At 35.8% G+C, this 21,206-nt stretch overlaps 4 protein-coding genes across 4 annotated transcripts; 2 read left to right on the forward strand and 2 right to left on the reverse strand.

Moving 5' to 3' along the window:
* Positions 1-4,898: 4,898 nt before the first annotated feature.
* Positions 4,899-8,353, forward strand: LOC104760804 (acetyl-CoA acetyltransferase 2). The gene is made up of 14 exons (XM_087480597.1): positions 4,899-5,200; positions 5,356-5,403; positions 5,483-5,581; positions 5,673-5,846; positions 5,937-6,042; positions 6,121-6,259; positions 6,537-6,614; positions 6,699-6,764; positions 7,097-7,182; positions 7,326-7,425; positions 7,516-7,626; positions 7,709-7,750; positions 7,828-8,020; positions 8,119-8,353. Exons 2-13 carry the CDS (start codon positions 5,370-5,372, stop codon positions 8,002-8,004), a joined length of 1,212 nt encoding a protein of 403 aa, XP_087336723.1. The 5' UTR covers positions 4,899-5,200; positions 5,356-5,369; the 3' UTR covers positions 8,005-8,020; positions 8,119-8,353.
* LOC104770872 (indole-3-glycerol phosphate synthase, chloroplastic) lies at positions 8,354-10,883 on the reverse strand. The gene is made up of 10 exons (XM_010495335.3): positions 10,591-10,883; positions 10,056-10,307; positions 9,778-9,954; positions 9,616-9,690; positions 9,491-9,535; positions 9,233-9,397; positions 9,048-9,126; positions 8,887-8,969; positions 8,735-8,803; positions 8,354-8,636 (listed from the first exon to the last, which is right to left on the reverse strand). The coding sequence occupies exons 1-10, from the start codon at positions 10,717-10,719 to the stop codon at positions 8,553-8,555; spliced, it is 1,158 nt and encodes a 385-aa protein (XP_010493637.1). The 5' UTR covers positions 10,720-10,883; the 3' UTR covers positions 8,354-8,552.
* A 1,351-nt stretch (positions 10,884-12,234) lies between these two features.
* On the reverse strand, positions 12,235-12,812 carry LOC104770870 (uncharacterized). Its single transcript, XM_010495333.3, has one exon. It carries the CDS (start codon positions 12,744-12,746, stop codon positions 12,432-12,434), a length of 315 nt encoding a protein of 104 aa, XP_010493635.1. The 5' UTR covers positions 12,747-12,812; the 3' UTR covers positions 12,235-12,431.
* Positions 12,813-19,147: 6,335 nt separating this feature from the next.
* LOC104770869 (thiohydroximate-O-sulfate sulfur/sulfate-lyase (nitrile-forming) NSP5) lies at positions 19,148-20,622 on the forward strand. The gene is made up of 2 exons (XM_010495332.3): positions 19,148-19,400; positions 19,488-20,622. The coding sequence occupies exons 1-2, from the start codon at positions 19,371-19,373 to the stop codon at positions 20,436-20,438; spliced, it is 981 nt and encodes a 326-aa protein (XP_010493634.1). The 5' UTR covers positions 19,148-19,370; the 3' UTR covers positions 20,439-20,622.
* The last annotated feature ends 584 nt before the right edge of the window (positions 20,623-21,206 follow it).

Below are 21,206 nucleotides of genomic sequence, written 5' to 3' on the forward strand. Positions count from 1 at the left end.
GTTCCAAAAAACCGAGATTTGGTTTGGGAACGGTTAATACGAATCGGTACTACTCGGTCTACACCTTGGTTTCTTATTGGAGATTTTAATGAATTAACCGGTAATCATGAAAAACGGGGAGGGAGGCTTCGTCCTGCTTCCTCTTTTCTTGCTTTTAATGAAATGATCAGCGATTGTGGCCTCCTGGAATTTCCTTTTCTGGGGGATTGTTTGTCTTGGAAAGGATGGAGGGACAAAAAGCCTATCAGGTGTCGTTTGGACAGAGCTTTGGGTAACGAGGATTGGCATGATTTATTCCCCGATACAGTGACGGAATATCTACCAATGATCACGTCGGATCACATGCCTCTGATAACGAGTATAGGTGCGAAGCGGCCACGGGGTAGGCAAAGTTTTATGTTTGATCGGCGCTGGGTTGGTAAGGCGGGTTTAATGGAGGCGATAGCTTCTGGTTGGCATGCTGACCAGGACCCGGGCTCGGCGGGGTTTATGGATAAAATTGTGTCTTGTCGGTGGGCGATTTCTCGCTGGCGTAAGACTCAGGTTCCCTATGGTAGGGATTTAATCGAGGATCTTAAACGACAGTTGGAACTGGCTCAGGCGGATGATGCGTCTACACCGGAATCAATCTCGATGTTGAATTCCCGGTTGTTTGAGGCATATCGGGATGAGGAAATTCATTGGTATCAGAAAAGTAGGAATCGTTGGATGCGGGTGGGGGATAAGAATACAAAATATTTTCAGGCCCAAACTAAACAGCGACGAGCTCGAAATCGGATTGTAGGCCTTTATAATTCACAGGATGTCTGGTCAACAGACGATGAGGATATCTGTGATACGGCGATTTCGTATTTCGAGGAACTTTTTACTTCCATTAACCCAGATAATTTTGAGGGTGTTCTACGGGAGGTTAATACGGTTATTATGGATGCGGATAATACCCGGTTAACTGCTCCGGCTACGGAAGCAGAGGTTCGGCAGGCTCTATTTATGATGCACCCGGATAAAGCTCCGGGGCCGGATGGGATGACTGCTTTGTTTTTCCAAAAAGCGTGGCCAGTCGTTAAGACTGATCTTGTCTATATGGTTAATCAATTTCTGGAGGAAGGTGTTTTTGATAAGGAATTAAATCGGACACATATCTGTCTTATCCCTAAGGTAGCCAAGCCGACAAGGATGACGGAGTTGCGCCCCATTAGCTTGTGCAATGTGGCGTATAAGGTTATCTCTAAGGTTTTGTGTCAACGGTTAAAGCTTCTTTTACCAGGACTTATTTCGGAGACACAGACGGCCTTTGTCCCGGGTCGGTTGATCTCAGATAATATCTTGATTGCTCAAGAGATGTTTCATGGGCTGCGGACGAATAATTCGTGTAAAGGTAAATTTATGGCAATAAAGACGGATATGAGTAAGGCGTATGATAGAGTTGAGTGGGGTTTCTTAGAGGCGCTATTTCGGAAAATGGGATTTTCAGAATGCTGGATTTCCTGGATCATGTATTGTGTTTCTTCGGTGGAGTATCGGGTTCTTCTAAATGGGCAACCGAATGGTTTAATTGTTCCGGAAAGGGGCCTCCGGCAGGGGGATCCGCTTTCTCCTTATTTGTTTATTCTCTGCACGGAGGTCCTTATTGCGAATCTTCGGAAGGCGGAGGCAGATAAACGGATTACGGGTATTAAGGTTGCTAATAAGTGTCCGCCAATCACTCACTTATTATTTGCGGATGATAGCCTGTTCTTTTGTAAGGTTGATAAGGATCAATGCCTGGCGATTTTAGAGATCCTAAGGCAGTATGAGAGGGTTTCGGGCCAGCAGGTTAATTTGGCAAAGTCTTCGATTCAATTTGGTCACACGGTTGAGGCGGCCGTCCAGACGGAATTGCAGGGGGTTCTAGGGATTACTAATCGAGGGGGAATGGGCTCTTATTTGGGTATTCCTGAGAGCCTTGGAGGGTCCAAAACTAAGGTTTTCTCTTACGTCAGGGATCGTTTGCAGAGTCGTACGACTGGGTGGTCGGCGAGGCTACTCTCAAAAGGGGGGAAAGAGGTTATGGTCAAGTCAGTCGCTACGGCTGTTCCGACTTTTGTGATGTCTTGTTATCGTCTACCAAAGACAATTACAACAAAACTAACTAGTGCAGTGGCAAATTTCTGGTGGAGTACAAATGGTCAGTCTGGGGGTATGCATTGGATTGCGTGGGAACGCCTCTGTTGTAGCAAACAGTTAGGTGGTTTGGGGTTTAAGAGTGTTGATGACTTTAATACGGCTCTGCTGGCTAAGCAACTATGGAGACTGATAGAGTATCCAGACTCTCTCTTTGCACGGGTTTTTAAAAGTAGATATTATCGGAACTCTGATCCTATGGATCCTATACGATCTTATTCACCCTCGTACGGGTGGAGGAGCATCGTTTCTGCTCGCTCTCTGGTGAACAAAGGCCTTATTACACGGGTTGGGTCAGGGACCTCCATTTCTATTTGGAGCGATCCCTGGGTCCCAGCTCAATTCCCGAGACCAGCCTTAAGTAACGGTCCTTTTAAGGACCCAAATCTCCGGATATCTCATTTGATTGATCGGTCAGCAAATTCTTGGCGTAAGGATCTACTCATGCATCATTTCGACTCTGAGGATGTTGCACTGATTGAGGCTATACCTCTTGGCAGACAACTGAGAGATGATTATTTTGGATGGCATTTTACCAAATCTGGGAAATATACGGTTAAATCAGGGTATGAGATGGCACGCTCAGATGTCCAGGGTCCTTTTCGGGCCTTGGGCTCTGGACCAGATTTCACCCCACTTCTTGCAAGGGTGTGGAAGGTGCGGTGTCCGCCAAAATTACAGCATTTTATGTGGCAAGTTTTATCGGGATGTATATCGGTCTCGACTAATTTACGCCGTCGAGGGGTGAGTTGTGATGTTGTTTGCACACGATGTGGGATGGAGGCGGAAGATATCAATCATGCCATTTTCTTGTGTCCGCCGGCTAGACAGGTTTGGGCTTTGGCAAATGTCCCAGTGGGACCACAGCTTTTCCCGTCAGGGTTGGTCTATGCTAATTTAGATCATTTTTTGGATCCAAAAGGTCCGGGTTCACACATCTCGGCTTTTCCTTGGCTGATGTGGTATATTTGGAAAGCGCGGAATGCTAGTGTTTTCGACAGCATTGATGAACGCCCGGATGTGGTAGTCAGGGTGGCAGAAGGCGAGGCGGTAACCTGGCAGGAGGCACAGGTGGATATCGAGGAGGATGAGCACCCTATCATCCCTCTGCGTCCATCTTCCGGACCCCGGCTGTGTGCTTCGCTTCCACGGACTTTTACGGGCTATCGGTGTTATGTTGATGGCTCGTGGAAGGACTCTGATGCTTTTTCAGGTGCAGGATGGTGTTGTTTCTCGTCACAAGACACCTCTCCGGTGTTTGGAGCGACCAATTTCCGGCGAAGTTTATCCCCGTTACATACTGAAGTTGAAGCTTTCCTCTGGGCGATCCGCTGTATGATTGGCCACGATTTCAGGGATGTGGTTTTCCTTACTGACTGCTCAGACTTGGTGAAGATGGTGTCTTCCCCTACTGATTGGCCAGCATTTGCAGCATATCTCGATGACATCCAGACGGATAAGGAGGAATTCTCATCCTTTTCTTTGCTCTACGTTCCACGACGACAGAATGTACGCGTGGACTCCTTAGCACGCCAGGCGCGTGTGTCTCCGCATCATGTTTTATTTGTAGACGTTTTACCTCAAAATTGGCTCGTTTGAGCTGATTTTCTTTTGTTGACCAAAAAAAAGAAAGTGTGTTCTTAAGTGTAGACCATTATTTAAATATTTTAATTTCCCTAAGACCACTACAACTGATGTGGCGTTAAGGATGCCATTACATGTTCTCTCTTTTGAGTTTATAACTAATAAGAGGGATTTTTAGGCAATATATATAATTATCTAATAGTGATTATTATCATATTACCATATATACATATGTACATTAATTACACAACATATTTACCAATTATGCTTTCAAATTACTAACTGTTTTTTCTAAGTTTCATGTTGATTACAAACATGATTGGTTATAGATTTTTGACGGTAGATTTTAAAATATATATATTTTTTGTGATTGTAGATTTTATTGTCGTAGTATTTTGGTTGTAGAAATTAAAAATTTGGAAAGCTTAGAATTTTGTGCGTTAGAAAAGAAATGCTTTATATAGCCAAGATATGAATTAAGGAAATATTTAGGCTATAAATAATAAAAAAGGTCAACATTTCTAAAGGTTGATTTGATTCATTTCAAATTTTTAAGATTTTTTTTGCTTTGTAAAGTTTCTAAAACATTTGTCAATCAAATCCTAAGAGTGTGGTTTTCGTGTTTATGTGTATAGTTTTTACTAGACTTTGGTGCTTATTTAAATCTTGTTTAAATCTTTCGGATGGCTCTAGAGAAATCAATTAAGTCGACTTGGTTTCTTTGTTTTCTCATATCACTCTCAAGCTTTGCTGGTTTATCTGGATTTATATTTCACTTCGTAACTTTTTTTCTATGTAATTTAAATTTTACAATAATTTTTTAAAATAATTTTAGGAAAATACTTAAAGCTCAAAAATATCATCCCAAAAATTAAACTTAGCTTAAAATAACCGTTCTAAATATGTGGATAAATTTAAGTATCCAAACTAAATTTATGATATATTTTATTTAAAATAATTTAAATAACTTTTTTTCTTTGAAATGGACACAACAACTTCCAGCCCATCATATATATTAAATAAGTCAAATGGAACAAACAACAAGTATATATATATATATATATATTTAAAATTAAAGATTTGCGTAAATAAGTCAAATGGAACAAAAAAGGAGTATATATATATATATATATATATATATAATTAAAATTAAGGATTAGCGTAAATAAGTAAAGGTTAACATGTGCAATTATCTTCCTTAAAAAAACATTAAAAGATTTGAAGTAACAGATCACATAGCCGTCGTGTTGCTTCTTCATCGTAGTTATCGTCGCTGATTCACTCACCAAAGACAACAACAACATCACAAGAAAGCGTCCTCTTTTATAGGACCCTCTCTGTTACTCTCTGTCACTCCTCTCCCAGTTATAATTGCAGAATCTGTTGTCATTTTCACAACGACTTGGCTCCCTCTCTTCCCATTCGTCGCTCTCTTCTGGAACTGAAGAATCAGGTAAACGATCCTTACAGATCTCTGTTTCTATCATTTGATCGTATTCTCACTTCCCCGATGTTTATAAATGGATCTGACTCTTAAACGAGTTTGGTCCCTTCCCTTGTTGACTTTTACTTCATTAACATTTGGCTTTTTGACACCATTTTGTGTAGATTGATCAGCTATTATGGCCCATACAGCAGATTCTGTGAATCCGAAAGGTAACAACTCTCTGTCTTTTTCATAAATCATTGGCAAAACTGAAATTGAAAGATCAAAACTGAATGTTGGTTGTAACAGATGTTTGCATTGTCGGGGTTGCACGCACTCCAATGGGTGGCTTTCTTGGATCTCTTTCATCTTTGCCTGCTACAAAGCTTGGATCTTTAGCTATTGCAGGTATAAAACAGATCTTACTTCTGTGCAAAACAGGTCTTTAGTTTTGTTTTGTATATAATTTGACGTGCCCGTGTTGGTTTTATTGTTTCAGCTGCTTTGAAGAGAGCAAATGTTGATCCAGCTCTTGTCCAAGAAGTTGTATTTGGCAATGTTCTGAGTGCTAATTTGGGTCAAGCACCTGCTCGTCAGGCTGCTTTAGGTGCAGGAATCCCTAACTCTGTTATCTGTACCACTGTCAACAAGGTTTGTGCATCAGGCATGAAAGGTGAGTCAACTTTGGGACATATGGGCTCTGTTTTTTTTTTTAGACTATGGACTTGATTCTTTTAACAAGGGCTTTTTGGGTGGTTTTCAGCGGTAATGATTGCTGCACAAAGTATCCAGTTAGGGATCAATGACGTAGTTGTGGCTGGTGGCATGGAAAGCATGTCTAATACACCTAAATATTTGGCAGAAGCGAGGTAGTAATGTGGTTTTACTCAATCGTTTGGTCTTTGTAGCTATGCAATATTGTTTCTTATTCAAAATTTTTGATGCAGGAAAGGATCTCGATTTGGTCATGATTCAGTAGTAGATGGAATGCTAAAGGATGGACTTTGGGATGTCTATAACGACTGTGGGATGGGAAGTTGTGCAGAATTGTGCGCTGAGAAGTTTGAGATCACGAGGGAGCAGCAAGTATGTTGTTCCTTAATTTTATTTGGATTAACAATCATTGATGCTTGTTGTATATTTGTCCCCCATTAACTTGTAAATTATAGATACTCTGCATAGACCTTTTGTATACTTCCAGTGTCTTATTTTCTTGTTCCTGATGCCTTGATAAATTAGCTATGATAGTTTGACTCTCTCTCTCTCTCTGAAACTGTGAATTACACGAATTGGTTAGTTGGGCTCATTGTTTACGGTAAACTCAAAACACCAGTTGATTGGTGTCTTACGTATAAATATGTAGGATGACTATGCAGTTCAGAGTTTTGAGCGTGGTATTGCTGCCCAGGAAGCTGGAGCCTTCACATGGGAAATCGTCCCGGTTAGCATATTTTTGTGTTTGTTTTGGGTTTGGGTTAGTGCGTTATATTTGGTGAATATACACTAAGGTAATTTGGTTATGCAGGTTGAAGTTTCTGGAGGAAGAGGTAGGCCATCAACCATTGTTGACAAGGATGAAGGTCTTGGGAAGGTGATTTTTATCCCCTTTTGGTTATAGATGATGCATTAATACTCCAATGAACCTGAGCTTCTGTTTACTTCATTTTATATTCACCTGTTGCATACATTATTATTTTTTTTTTTCTAAAGGAACTAAGCTAAACCGTAGAGTATTTCCATCGGCTACTTTTAAAGAAATTTTGATCCATGTTCTTGTTTGCTAGTCATAAATTTTTAGTGATATGTACCTTTTATTGTATGAAGCATTACACGTTACGAAATGAACCTTATGGTTGGACAACTTCATAAAATGAGGTCTAATTTATTATGATTTGCTTCATGTACGATATCGCATTGTCTCAGTTTGATGCTGCAAAGTTGAGGAAACTCCGTCCTAGTTTCAAGGAGAATGGAGGCACTGTTACAGCTGGAAATGCATCTAGCATAAGGTACTTTTACCAGATGACAATATATATATATATATATATATATATTCTTATGTTTTAGAGAAACAGTGTGATCTATGAAATAGATCTTTTGATATACTTGCAACTTCTCTTTCTCTCAAGTAAAATTTGCCTCTTTTGGACAGTGATGGTGCAGCTGCTCTTGTCCTAGTGAGTGGAGAGAAGGCGCTTCAGCTAGGACTTCAAGTACTCGCAAAAATTAAAGGTTATGGTGATGCAGCTCAGGTACGTTACTTATATTCTCGCCTTTCCTTCTTAGATACAACAATTTAAGATGTCTTATTCGATTCACAAAGTGAGATCCAAACCCTGCAGGAACCAGAGTTTTTCACTACTGCTCCTGCTCTTGCGATACCAAAAGCTATTGCACATGCTGGTTTGGAATCTTCTCAAGTTGATTACTATGAGATCAATGAAGCATTTGCAGTAAGAAAATTAGACTTCTTCCCCTAAAGAATAGCCAACCATTTGCAATGGCTAAATTTTGATAAACTGCCTATTTTCCCAGGTTGTAGCACTAGCTAATCAAAAGCTACTTGGGATTAGTCCGGTAAGTCTCTTAAAAACATCATCTTCTCAATCAACTTACTCAAGTGATTTCATTAACATACCTCTTTTCCTTAACAGGAGAAGGTGAACGTAAACGGAGGAGCTGTCTCTTTAGGACATCCTCTAGGCTGCAGTGGCGCTCGTATTCTAATCACATTGCTTGGGATACTAAAGAAGAGAAACGGAAAGTACGGTGTGGGAGGAGTGTGCAACGGAGGAGGAGGTGCTTCTGCTCTTGTTCTTGAACTCCTTTGATGCATTATGAATCCAGGTAACGCACATTATGTGTAGTTTTCATAGATCGACGATATAAAATGCGGGAAAGGAACTCATGATCTCGTGCCCATGTGTGTGTTTTCTTTCCCTCAGGCTGGTAAACTATATAGATGGATCTATCTCTCTTCCAACTTCCAAGAGTCAGCAATTGCACTTTAAGTTATATGTTGGTTGGTCTCTCAATAAAGGAGTGATCGTCGATGTTGTTAAGTCTATTTATTTATATTGAAAACTCAATTCTATTTTTTTTTCTTACTTGTGACAGTCAGTTCTAAATTATGGACCAATTTATCGTAGTTAATGATTTATCTTCATGTACTGCCGGAAATTTATTGAATCATCGACCAATGCATTGACTTGATTTATCCTCATGTACACGTTGTGCATGTATGACGAGAGAAAATTTTGTTTTGACATTTCTGTATTACACAAGCCCCTGCACACTTGAATGAGCACGGCACGTAAAAGAAAAAAAAGAGCCTTTATCAAGAGACGCAGTGAAGATTTTTCTCAATACAAAAAGCTTTCTACTCTGAGATATCTCTTCCAAAAAGGGTGCTGATTGCCTTCCCGGGATCGCTTTGTTTAATAAGAGATTCGCCGACTAGAACCTAATAACAGAAAAAGAAAAATCACATGGGAGCTAAGATTAGGTGAACCAGCATTTTGAGGAATGTTATTTTTGACCATAAAGTTTGTGTAAGCTTACTGCTTTGAGGCCAGCTTCTTGTACAAAGGCGATATCTTCGGGAGTGAATAACCCAGATTCTCCAACCACCTACCGTGTAAAAAACTTTTAAGTGAGGTGTGTGTATACATTGTAAAGGGGTAAGAGAAACAGGGGATGTGAGTACTACTTACGAGGATGTCTTTTTGACGGATCAGTTCGCCACGCTCTCCTTCAAGTAGCTTCTTTGTGATACCAAGATCTACCTCAAACGTTTCTGAAAGAAAGGGTGGTAAAACGGATCAAGAAGGATTGTATTCTCTAGCTTTGAAGGAGGTCTTGTTTAAGCATTTACCAAGGTTACGGTTATTGATGCCAATGAGCTCTACTCCTTCAATTGCAAGTACACGATCCATCTCCCTTTCGTCATGAACCTAATGGCATGTAGTAACCAGAAAAGATCAGGATTACGAAGAGGCAGAAGCATTTCTTTTGTTGAGGCATATATGAAAGTGGCTCCCTGAGGAAATACATACAAACCTCCACAAGTGTAGCCATTCCAAGTATTTTGCAAATCTTAATCATGTATTTGATGTCAAGGTCAGGTAACACAGAAGCGATCAACAGAACTGCATCTGCGCCCTTGCTTCTACCATAGTATATCTGCCATGCCTCAACAATGAACTCTTTCAACAGCAAAGGGCACTGCATTTTTTTTTGTGACAAGACATCAGAACTCTGCATGTCACTGTTGAATGACAAAGAATATAAACATGATTAAACAGAGAAAGCATGAACCTTTACACCAGCTTCCCTAATAGCTTGCAGGTTCTCATAGCTTCCCTATATGAAACAGATTATGGCTTTCATTACGAACAAGGTAATCATACTTAAGTTGGTCTCAAAGTTCTTTACAGCATTACCTTGAAGTATTTGTCATCTGTCAAAACACTAAGACATGCTGCTCCACCCTTCTCATAAGCTTGTGCAATTTCAACCTAAGATATCAAGCCTTCAGACATAGTTCTTTCAATCCCGAAACTTATCCACACTGACAGAATAGGAAGAAAGAGGTGAGTTCATACTGGGTTAAAATCCTCTCTTAGGATTCCTCTGCTTGGTGAAGCTTTCTTAACCTCAGCAATTAAACCAGGCAACCCGGTTCTTTGATGAGCAGATCTAAGAGCACCAATGAAGTCTTGAGCCGGAGGAATATTATCAAGAGCCTTCTTCAAGGTATAAAGTGGTTTTCTCTCTTTCATCTGCGAATTTAGCAAACCTTGGGAATCAAAGCAACTCGGAACATAAAAGAAAGAAAGAAACAAACAAACAAACAAACAAAAAAGCACAGATTTTTCAATACCTGAGCAACTTCTTTATCCTTGTGCCATACAATCTCTTCCAAAATGTTACGAGGCGTATTGCCCTCGTTCTGAAGGCGGAACTCAAAAGGTCCAACGTAATGCATTGGAGGTCCAGTGGGTGGTCTTCTCCTTATCTTAATACCCTGACTTTCAACTACTTCATTCTGGTATATATTCACTTCTTGCTCACTGATCTTGACATCACTCACTTTACCCTCCAATGCTGAATCAGAACCTTCTGTGATTCCAGACTAACCAAACAAAAACAAAAAAAAAGCTACTTAAGTTCTCAACATATAATCTAGTTTCTTCACTACATCACAGATTCTCAAGTACACTCAATGTTGTTCAACAAAACGCTTCCAGGATACTTACTAGGAGGACCTACCTAACATCGATTCTGACCTTTTTTTATTAATCCCAACTCCAGAAGCTGAAAAGCTATTAATATCACCAACTCGATTCATAGTGAAATTTACGAAATTGCAACTATGGTGTGTATACAATAAGATTGAATTGGATGAAAAATGAAACCTTTTGATGAGCACGAAGAGGAGCACAAGAAGAGGGTCTGGTAAGTCTGTTGTGGAGGTTAAACGTAGAGAGCCGCCGTTGAATAGCGGAGGAAGGAATGGGCTGAAGGGTTAAACAAAGTCCTTCCATTTTTTCTATGTCTTCTCCGTCGCCGGCGATGCTATCTGTTGAGTGGAGGAGACAGTTTTGAATAGTACCCCCAAACGCCGCATCTCATTGAGATATTAATTTTGATTTTTTTTTTTTTTCCTTACCACATATAAGTTAAAATATCATTTTACTATTGGTTGCATAATTTCTTTTTGAAATAAATTTAAATCAACAAATTATAATCCGATTTATTTTAATCAAACAAATAAAAATAATATTCCAAACAAATAAAAATAATATTTTTTTTCCAGCCAACGTATAAGTGAAAACAACATTTTCCTATCCGGCTATCCGTTACATAAATTCAGATAGAAATGTATGCTACAAAAGAAAGATATTTTATTTGTTAATGCGACTAACTTTTTCTCGAAAGAACTTAACAAACCGTCGGAAATAATAGTAACACACCTTTCTTTTTTTTTTTTTTTTTTTTTTTTAATATTCCTTGATGTGAATTTATCCCCTTTATGAGACATCCACCATGATCCTAAGTGGAGTAGAAGAAATGACATTATAGAGCATGCGTGTTTATTATTGACGATTTAACATTCGTCACTACTAGCTCGTTACAAAAGTCTAAATCTTCGGCAATTTTGATCGAAGTAAGCCATAGAAAGAGACAAAGAGTCATTTATATCAAAGTCAAATTACATCAATCAAGAAACAAAACTCGCCGAAGACCTTGGGAGGTAATGAAGCACTTGACAATTTTATATTTTTCATGCATCCAATTACTTGATTTAATATTATTGTGTTCATTTTTCAAGTAACACAAGATCGAATAAAGAAGTGTGCATGTTCCTTTATGTTCGTTCACTATAATACTTTTATTTGAATACTTTAGATGTTTCTTTTCTTCGTTGAGATTATTTCATTTTCGTGTTTGGCATATTCGTTGATTTTTCGGACTCGATGACGTTGGTATAGTGGTTAGTTATTGACAAATGAAGTTTACACTTTACAGGTGTGTGGTATATATAAGAGACAAAACTCTAGAAGTGAATGAGTACTGCAATTTGAATAAGGTACGATTCAAACAAAACTGACTATATTTTTATTATATTTTTTAATCAAACAAAAAAAAATGATAAACGAACTACAAAGTTACAAACATCTATGTTTAAATAGGCTGGTTCAATCAGATAAACTAAGCTGATCCATATTTGGATAGGGAAAAGATTATCAAGAAACTACATCGAGTTATAATTTAGGCTAAATGGATTAACACTTATCATGCATATCCTGAAATTGAAAAGTACAGCAAAACTTAGTTTCAAATTGAATTTAACAAATACTAGACTCAACTATTAAAATCACTTTTATATAGGTTTCTAATTTTGAACCGTAAAATAAAATATCAGACCAAAATTAAATTAAGGAAGTTCTTACGACCAAGTTCATGCTTCTTAACTTTCTAGTTTCTGCTTTAGGCCGAAGATTTTGGCAATCTATACACATTTATAATGCTGATCATATTCCTGATAAGTCATATAGTAGACAAATGAGAGTTTTTGAAAGTACAAAAAGAAAGGCATATCACATAGCATGGATATATATAGAGTGTTTACATGGAAGTTAATATTGATATCTGATAGAGAAAGCAGAAACATAGTTCTACTAATTATTAGCACATTAAAAGCATAGAACATGTTTTATAATAAAAACTTCTTGAAACGAAGTCTCAAAAGGGTTTATGGCACAATTACTGTCTGGGAACAATGATCCCTGAGTCTGCGAGAAGGAGGGACGAGGGGAGCAAAGATAAACATCTGAGGGATGCAATCAGCATGGAGACCCAAGAAGGCATGGCAGCAAGAAGGTCCCACGCTCCCGAATTGTCCGTTTGTTATGGACCGGAATATTTCGGGTACACAGTCGGGAATCATTTCTAGTGATGACCAACAATCTACTTGGAAAGGTTGCGGTGATGGCAAGGGTTGAGCTGTAACGAACACGGCAATGCATACAACTGAAAGAAGGATCAAGAAGAATTTGTCCATCCACATGTTGATGAGAGTTTTGGAATGAGTTTTTATATTTGATAGGAGTAGTCAGTGATTGGATTTATATAAGATGAAACAAATGTGAAAGTTATAAGTTGCATACTGTGAATGTTTTCATTGTGAAGAATGATGGAGGCACTCTTGGGGTGACCCCAAATAAAGGTTAACAGTTTGTTAGGTTGTTTTTTTTTTTTTTTTTTTTTTTTTTTTTTTTTTTCTTTTCTTTTTTTGCTGATTGTTTGATTAAAAAAATAGTAAAAACTCTATTATTTAATGGATCAATTACTGAATTTGGGGTTTTTTCTGAGATTCTTATGAGTTTAGGACTAATCGTCCGGATTCACGGAATTAGGCATTTTAATATTCATAAAAAGACGAAATTGCTCTTATAAACAATTCTTTCTATTTCACAACTCTTTCTCTCTCGCCTACCAACCGCCGTGAATGGTCAGATCTGATTATCTCCCCTTCTAGGTAATTTATTCATTTGATTCGTAAAAATCGAAGGAAATTTTGATTGGTTCAGTGTTATGATTTGAAACTCTTAGGTTCATTAGATATTATCTCCTTAGGGTTTAAATTTCTTTATGCAAAACAAAATAGAGATTGAGAGAGGTTTTGTGTTTAATGGATTAGAGAAGCTACATTTTTGGATTTATTGGATCAGAGAAGGCATAGTTTTGATTGAAAGATGTTTTGTGTTTTGGAGTCCAAATAATTGGTGTTGATTGGCGGCAGAAAAAAAGTTGTTGTTGTGTCATAAAGAGAAGGAAGGAGAAGATACATAGGGGCAAAACTGAAATTTTATCTAAACCAAAAATACATATATTTGAGAGTCTGACAATTAACCCTAATTTAAAAGATTTGGTCCAACAAAGGCCAAAATCAATAAGTATCCCAGTATTTAATACTTGAAAATTTAATAAACACTATAATGTTATGAAAGTCAAAAATAAGAGGAGAGCGCAAAGTCACAAAAGAATGTATGCATGTGATAAATGTTACGTAACTTATGTGGAGTCCATCATCACTATGCAAGCAGAATAACTTATTTTTTTACTTCTATAAATAGAACGATGAATCATTCATTTTTAAGATAGACGAATACGATTTACGAACTTCAATTATAGAAGAAGTTTAAACTATGTCTCTCGTCTCTTTCTTTATTTGGTATCCCGATCCTTCTAGGGATATGAATTTCACACTATTATTTATATTTATATTCACCATAAAATCAAACATTTTTTATAACACGTTATCAGCATGATCATTCTATGATCTGCCAAAAATATATATTTATAATCTGTATGTTATTATATCGGGCGGTATGTCGCCTTGTTAAAAAAAAAGAGATTTATTTTCTATTGGGTGTTCAAAACACCATAAATTATATGTAACTATAGTGAAAGATATTCCGCCCCTATAAGTAATTATTGAAATAGCTAATTTACGTACCATAATAATGGACGGTTCAGCCGCCGATAATGTGGATGACTCTATCAGCATAAATTATATATTGTTGTAATGTGGATGACTCTGTCACCACTATATTGCCGTTAAATTATATTTATATTATAGATAATATATAAGGAGGCTCAGCCACCTAAGCCACCTGACAAAAATGAAGAGATACTTAGTTCTGAAGTATCGTATCTAAGTGCAATTAGAGCTCATATGTATCTTGCAAATTGTACTCGACCTGATATATCATTTTTATTAATCTTTTGGCTAGATTTAGTTTGTCTCATACACGTAGACATTATAATGAGATTAAACATGTCTTTCTTTATCTTCAAGGGACTATTGATTTAGGATTATTTTACCATAATAATTTAAATGTTCAAATGATTGGTTATACATATGCAGGATATCTGTCATATCCACACAAAGCTCTTTCACAAACAGTGTATGCACGATTGGAGGCACCACTATATCATGGCGTTCTCAGAAGCATACGTTTGTAGCTACTTCTTCGAATCATGCTGAAATGATCGCACTTCATGAAGCAAGTAGAAATTGTGTATGGCTAAGATCTATAAGTCGACACATTAAATCAAGTAACAGAATTCGTCAAAATATAGAACCATCTATATTATATAAAGACAATGATGTATGTGTTGTTCAGACAAAGGAAGGGTATATCAAAATGATATAACCAAACATATCCCTCCAAAGTTTTTTTCATACACCCAATAACTCGTGAAGAATAAAGACATTGAAGTAAGATATGTTCGATCATCCAAAAATTATGCATGTCTCTTCACCAAATCCTACCCACGACTATGTGGAAACATGTCTATAACATTGGAATGCGTCGTCAACAAGATTTGTAAGATGAGATCTTGATCAGTCGAAAGAGAGAGCTTGCGAAATTGTACTCTTTTACCTTACTAAAGTTTTTTTCCCATTAGAACCTAGAAAAGTTTTTAACAAGACAACATAGAAACTTCGCAGACATTATGACACTGGTTTCCAAAGAAAAGTGTTATGAAAGTTAAAAATATGAAGAGACCGCAAAGTCACGAAAAGATGCATGCATGTGATTAATGTTACATAACTTATATGCAGTCCATCGTCACTATGCAAATATAATAATTTATCTTTTTACTTTTATAAATAGAATAATGAATCGTTCATTGTAAGATACACAAATACAATTTACAAACTTCAATTATATAAAAGTACTAGATTAGGACCCGCGGTATACCGCGGGACAAAATTATTTAACTAAAATATTTAAATTATAAGTTGTATTTGTTGGTTAAATATGCTATAATTATATAATAATTGTTAAATAAATCATATAATACCACAACATAATTTTTTTACATAATATTTATTTAATCAATTTAATTAGATATGTCTATTCTCTGATATCGACAGTGTTAACAATATAATGAAATGATGTTTTACCTATGTAACACCGAATTAATGATATTTTTATTTATATAAATATCAATAAAAATCCGTCCGGCTATATAACCATGTCCCGCTATATAACTCTGTCCCGAGATATTTTAACTCACACTATATCATCTTAATTTTTAATATTTATTGTGTATCTACAGTATAATATTTATCATATTTAACTTTTTAAAAGTTTTAAATATTTTTCATAATAAACCTTTTAAAAATCTTTAAAATAAAGAACCGGAATAAATCAAATAAAAGTTTTTAAAGTTTGAATGCCTGATAAAATCAAGCTTTCTATTCATTTGTATTCATAATCATTTTGGTCTCTTTTATAGTATGACTCTAAATCATTGCACAATTTTTTAGACGATGTGGGATATTGTACCCGTATTATTTATTCATCTATTGAGTAATATATGTCCGTTTTTAAAATTTTGAATTACATCATATACAGGAAAAAATCATAATTTTTATTAACTAAATGTATTATAAAATAATTCAAGATAATTTAAATATAAATTCAAATAAAAATGAAAGTGAATCATATATTTATGTTTGAATGAGGTAGAAAGATTTCCTTATTTTTAAAAATCTTACCTATAATTAATTTTGAAATTTTGGTAACTACTATTAAAGTCATTGCATTAAATGTAAAAACTTTCCAAAAAAATATTTTGAGCAAAAACTGCTGCAAAAATACTAGTATAGATTAACTATTTCTTTTTATTCAGTATAAAAATTATTATTTATATTTATATTCACAACCAAATTAAACACTTTTTATTACCTATACAATAATAATTTGAAATTTTTATGCGGAACAAAGTTATTGCTAACTTAGAGGATGGGTTATAAAGGTTAAAACTTAAAAGTACATAAAACTGCCACATTTGGTCGGAACCTATAGCTTACTTATAGTTACATTAATGTAGCCTGCATTATTCACCAGATTCCAATTGTTGTCTACGTGCATCTCACATTTTTTTCTGTTTTTTATTTCTTTTTCACCATAAGCTTTTCAGCCTTCTCTTCTCTCTTGTTTTTTTTTCTTTTGTTTCTGAATAATTAAAAAGTCGCATGTGACCCTCTGCGCTAAAGGGAATTCATAAATCATAAAGATAAGCACCGCCACGTGTACACGTAATCCACCCGTGGATTTCGTATCGTCTTCCACAGTTACACCTCTATTCAGTTATTCATAATTTATTCAAAACATGGGAAAAACCATTTTATTAGAGGCAAATTTTCAAAAATAATCAAAAGCATCATATTCGAAAAATATCACAACTTTTTATGTTTATGGTATTGTTTAAGAAACTAAAACTTTTGATAATATTTCTGAAACATTAAATTAATAATCATACTTTTTGTAATAAAATTTGTAAATATGATATTCACGAATTTCCCTTTTATTATCCAGAAATGATAAGTGAAGAGTAGTTTGATTGATTTTGTTTATCATTTTAGTTATTTTTTTCTTATAATATCTTTGTTAAATTTTATTCGAATTGATAACTATGACAACTAATCTATACTAGTATTTTTGCAGCAGTTTTTTCCCAAAAATACTTTTTGGAAAGTTTTTACGTTTAATGCATTGACTTTAATATTAGTTACCAAAATTTCAAAATTAATTATAGGTAAAATTTAAAAAAATAAGGAAATCTTTCTACCTCATTCAAACATAAATATATGATTCCCTTTCATTTTTATTTGAATTTATATTTAAATTATTTTGAATTATGCTATAATACATTTAGTTAATAAAAATACGATTTTTTCCTGCATATGATGTAATACAAAATTTTTAAAACAGACATATATTACTCAATAAATGAATAAAAATATGGATATAATATCCTACATCGTCTAAAAAATTTGGGCATACTATAAAAGAGACCAAAATGATTCCGAATACAAATGAGTAGGAAGCTTGATTTATCAGGCAATCAAACTTTAAAAACTTTTATTTGGTTTATTCTAGTTATTTATTTTAAAGATTTTTAAAAGGTTAAATATGAAAAAATTTAAAACTTTCAAAAAGTTATATATGATAAATATTATACCGTAGATACACAATAACTATTAAAAACTAAAATGATATAGTATGAGTTAAAATATCTTGGGACGGAGTTATATAGTGGGATGGATTTTATCGATATCTATATAAATTAAAAAATATCATTAATTCGGTGTTGAAGAGGTAAAACATCATTTCATTATTTTGTTAACACTGTTGGTATCAAAGAATAGACATATCTAATTAAATTGATTAAATAAATATTATATAAAAGATAAATTATATTGTAGTATTTTTTTTAACACTTCCTTTCCATTCATTGATTCAGAATCTTAGACAAGAGTTGATACATTAGAATTACACCAACACTGAGCAAATCAAAATACACATCCACAAATTCATAACCTATCAATAAAAAGAACGATAGAGAAGCGACTTTCCACGATGCTTTTAACGAAGCCTTACTCGCCAACAGATTATTAAACCTGTTTCTTTCCCTCTCTAGAATCAGTCCCAAAATTATGAGATCGTCGTTCTTGGCTATCTTCTCATGGAAGAAATTCCATAGTTGTCTTATATCACTGGTGATCCTCAAAATCTTCTCTTGCATTATTTCTTCAAGTCTCCATAGAATAGTTATGCCTGGATCCCACAATCACCAATCAATATGCCATAACACTATGTGGACTTTATACTCAATCCCTTCTAGAGATGGGGATTGTGGAAATCGGTCATCATAAAAAATTAAGAGATTTTTCACGGAGAGAACAGGCTCGTCGTGTGTTAATCCAGGAGACGAATACATTTTAACGAACCATGAATGAAGAGCCTCGCAATACGGAGGAATATACTGGAAACGAAAGTGCTTCCAAATCGAAATTACATAAACAATTTGCTTGAGATAACACCAGTTAATACCCCCTGTTTCTCGATTTGGCGGCGATTCTTCACGAAACTGAGAATCGAGTGTGAACACAAACACAAGCGTTGCCAACATCCAGAAAAAGGAGATCTATCGGAAAGAATTCCGATATAATTGGCTGTCTCCTATGGCAAATATCAAAAACAGGAGAAAAACAAATTAAAAACTAAGAGAACCACCGGCAAATGCAGGCGGCCCGTAAAAGCCGATGGAAAAAACGGTTGTGTAGATCGCCTTCTGTGTCGCAGAGAGAGACGAGAGAAAAAGGTATATATTGTAGTATTATATGATTTATTTAATAATTATTATATAATTATAACATATTTAACCAATAAATTTAACTTATAATTTAAATATTTTAGTTACAAATAATTTTGTCCACAATGTACTGCAGGTCCTAATCTAGTATATATATAAAAGAGTGGGCAAATTTTCACACAAAAAAAAGGGTGGGCAAATTTAATAATTTAGTGAAGATTTTTTTCTTAATACGGATCCAAATAACAATCATATTATTTTTTGAAACTGCCACAATTAAAAATGGTAACGTATCTCCATTTTATTTTTCTTTTCCAACAATGGAAGGTTTCGTAAGAGAAATCTTAATTTACTTTGTATATTTTTAATTAATGCATCGTGGTCCCGTGACACCACATTCGCCTATATAAGTAAAGTATACACGCAATATCAAGAAACAAACCATAGCCATAAAATTTTGATCTATCAGAGTTTCTTAAAGATAATATTTTTTGGTGTGAAGAACAAAGAAAAAATGTGTCCGGTGGAGAACAAATGGGTCAAGGTAAAAATTCAATCTTAATTTCAATCTTCAAAATATAATTAAGGGCTTCGATTCTTGAAAAAATCTGATCTTGATTATGTTGATCAGGTGAGTCAAAAGGGAGCTGGTCCTGGACCGAGAAGCTCACACGCCATGACCGTCGTTGGGAACAAAGTTTACTGTTTCGGCGGTGAGCTGAAGCCTACGATTCATATCGACAACGATCTTTACGTTTTCGATCTCCAGAGTCAAGAATGGTCTATAGCTCCTGCGACAGGGGAGGCTCCTTTCCCCTGTTTTGGAGTCTCCATGGTCACGATCGGTAAAACGATCTACGTCTACGGTGGCCGTGATGATCAGCGGAAGTACAACGGTTTGTATTCTTATGACACTGTGACTAATGAGTGGAAAATGTTATCTCCTGTTGAAGAAGGGCTCCCTGGTCGTAGCTACCATTCAATGGCTTGTGATGATCGTAAAGTTTATGTCTTTGGTGGTGTTACTGCTAAGGGACGTGTGAACACGCTTCACGCTTACGATGTTGTTGATCAGAAGTGGGTTGAGTATCCTGATGCAGGGGAAGCTTGTAAAGGGCGAGGAGCACCGGGGCTTGTGGTTGTCGAAGGGAAAATTTGGGTTTTGTTTGGGTTTGATGGTAATGAATTGGGTGATATTCATTGTTTTGATCTGGCTAGTGAGAAATGGACTGCTGTGGAGACCACCGGGGATGTACCGTCGGCAAGAAGCGTGTTTCCGGCGGTTTCTTACGGGAAATACATTGTTATATATGGTGGGGAGGAAGAGCCGCATGAGCTTATGCATATGGGAGCTGGGAAGATGTCTGGAGAGGTTTACAAGCTTGATACAGAGACATTAGTGTGGGAGAGGATTGTTTGTGGGAAAGAGGAGGAGAAGCCGAGCCAACGCGGGTGGTGTGCGTTTACTGCAGCGGTTAAGGATGGTGAGGAAGGTCTGCTGGTTCATGGTGGGAATTGTCCGACCAATGAGCGGCTTGATGATTTGGTGTTTTGGGGTTTCTCTCATCTTAATGTCAATTAATGAGTTGCATTTGTGTCTTTTCGTTTGTAAACTACTTTGTGTGTGTGTGTGTTGTTGTTTTAAGGAGTTTATGTGTTGATGATATGTAACTTCTAAGTACGTCTCTAAGTTTAAGGAGCTATGTGTGTTGAAAAATTTGCTACCTGTTCCAAATATTTTATCAAGTTTGGTGATTTAAGAAAAATCTTGTCGAGTCTCTTTCTCAAAAACTGTATACACCACCATGGTGAGACATTTGCAACATTCCTATCACTATGCTTCAATTGCGTGTAACAATTGATCATCGTTTTGATACATTACGATTTGGGATAGTATGATTATGTGAAAGGGGATAGAACTTTTAGCTTTGGTTACATAATAAACAAATGTTTGATTTCTGTTTTGTATCATATAATACAGTTTACATAGTTTCCTTAGAACTAGCTAGATTAGTCAATGAAATGACGGTCCTTAGTTGGAATATTTTTGTGGCGAAAACAACGTGGAATCTGAAATCAAGTATGATAAGGATTAAGGAGTAGTCAATGAAATGATGCTCCTTAGTAGGTATTACTAAGAACATAATTGAGTATATATATATATATATTAACAAAGATGGGTAGATCTTAATCCTCTAAGAAGAAAAATTAGTAAAAGCTTAGACAACTTTGGCTAAAAGAACAAGAATTATGATACGAAACTTGAATAAACACAGAAAGAGAAATCAGAAAAGACGCTATTAGTGACATTTTTAATAGAAGTTCAAAGCCATAAGCCGCTATATATAGT

This window comes from Camelina sativa, chromosome 2, assembly GCF_030686135.1.
Source record: "Camelina sativa cultivar CO46 ecotype springtype chromosome 2, ASM3068613v1".
In the NCBI taxonomy this organism is placed as follows: Eukaryota; Viridiplantae; Streptophyta; class Magnoliopsida; order Brassicales; family Brassicaceae; genus Camelina; species Camelina sativa.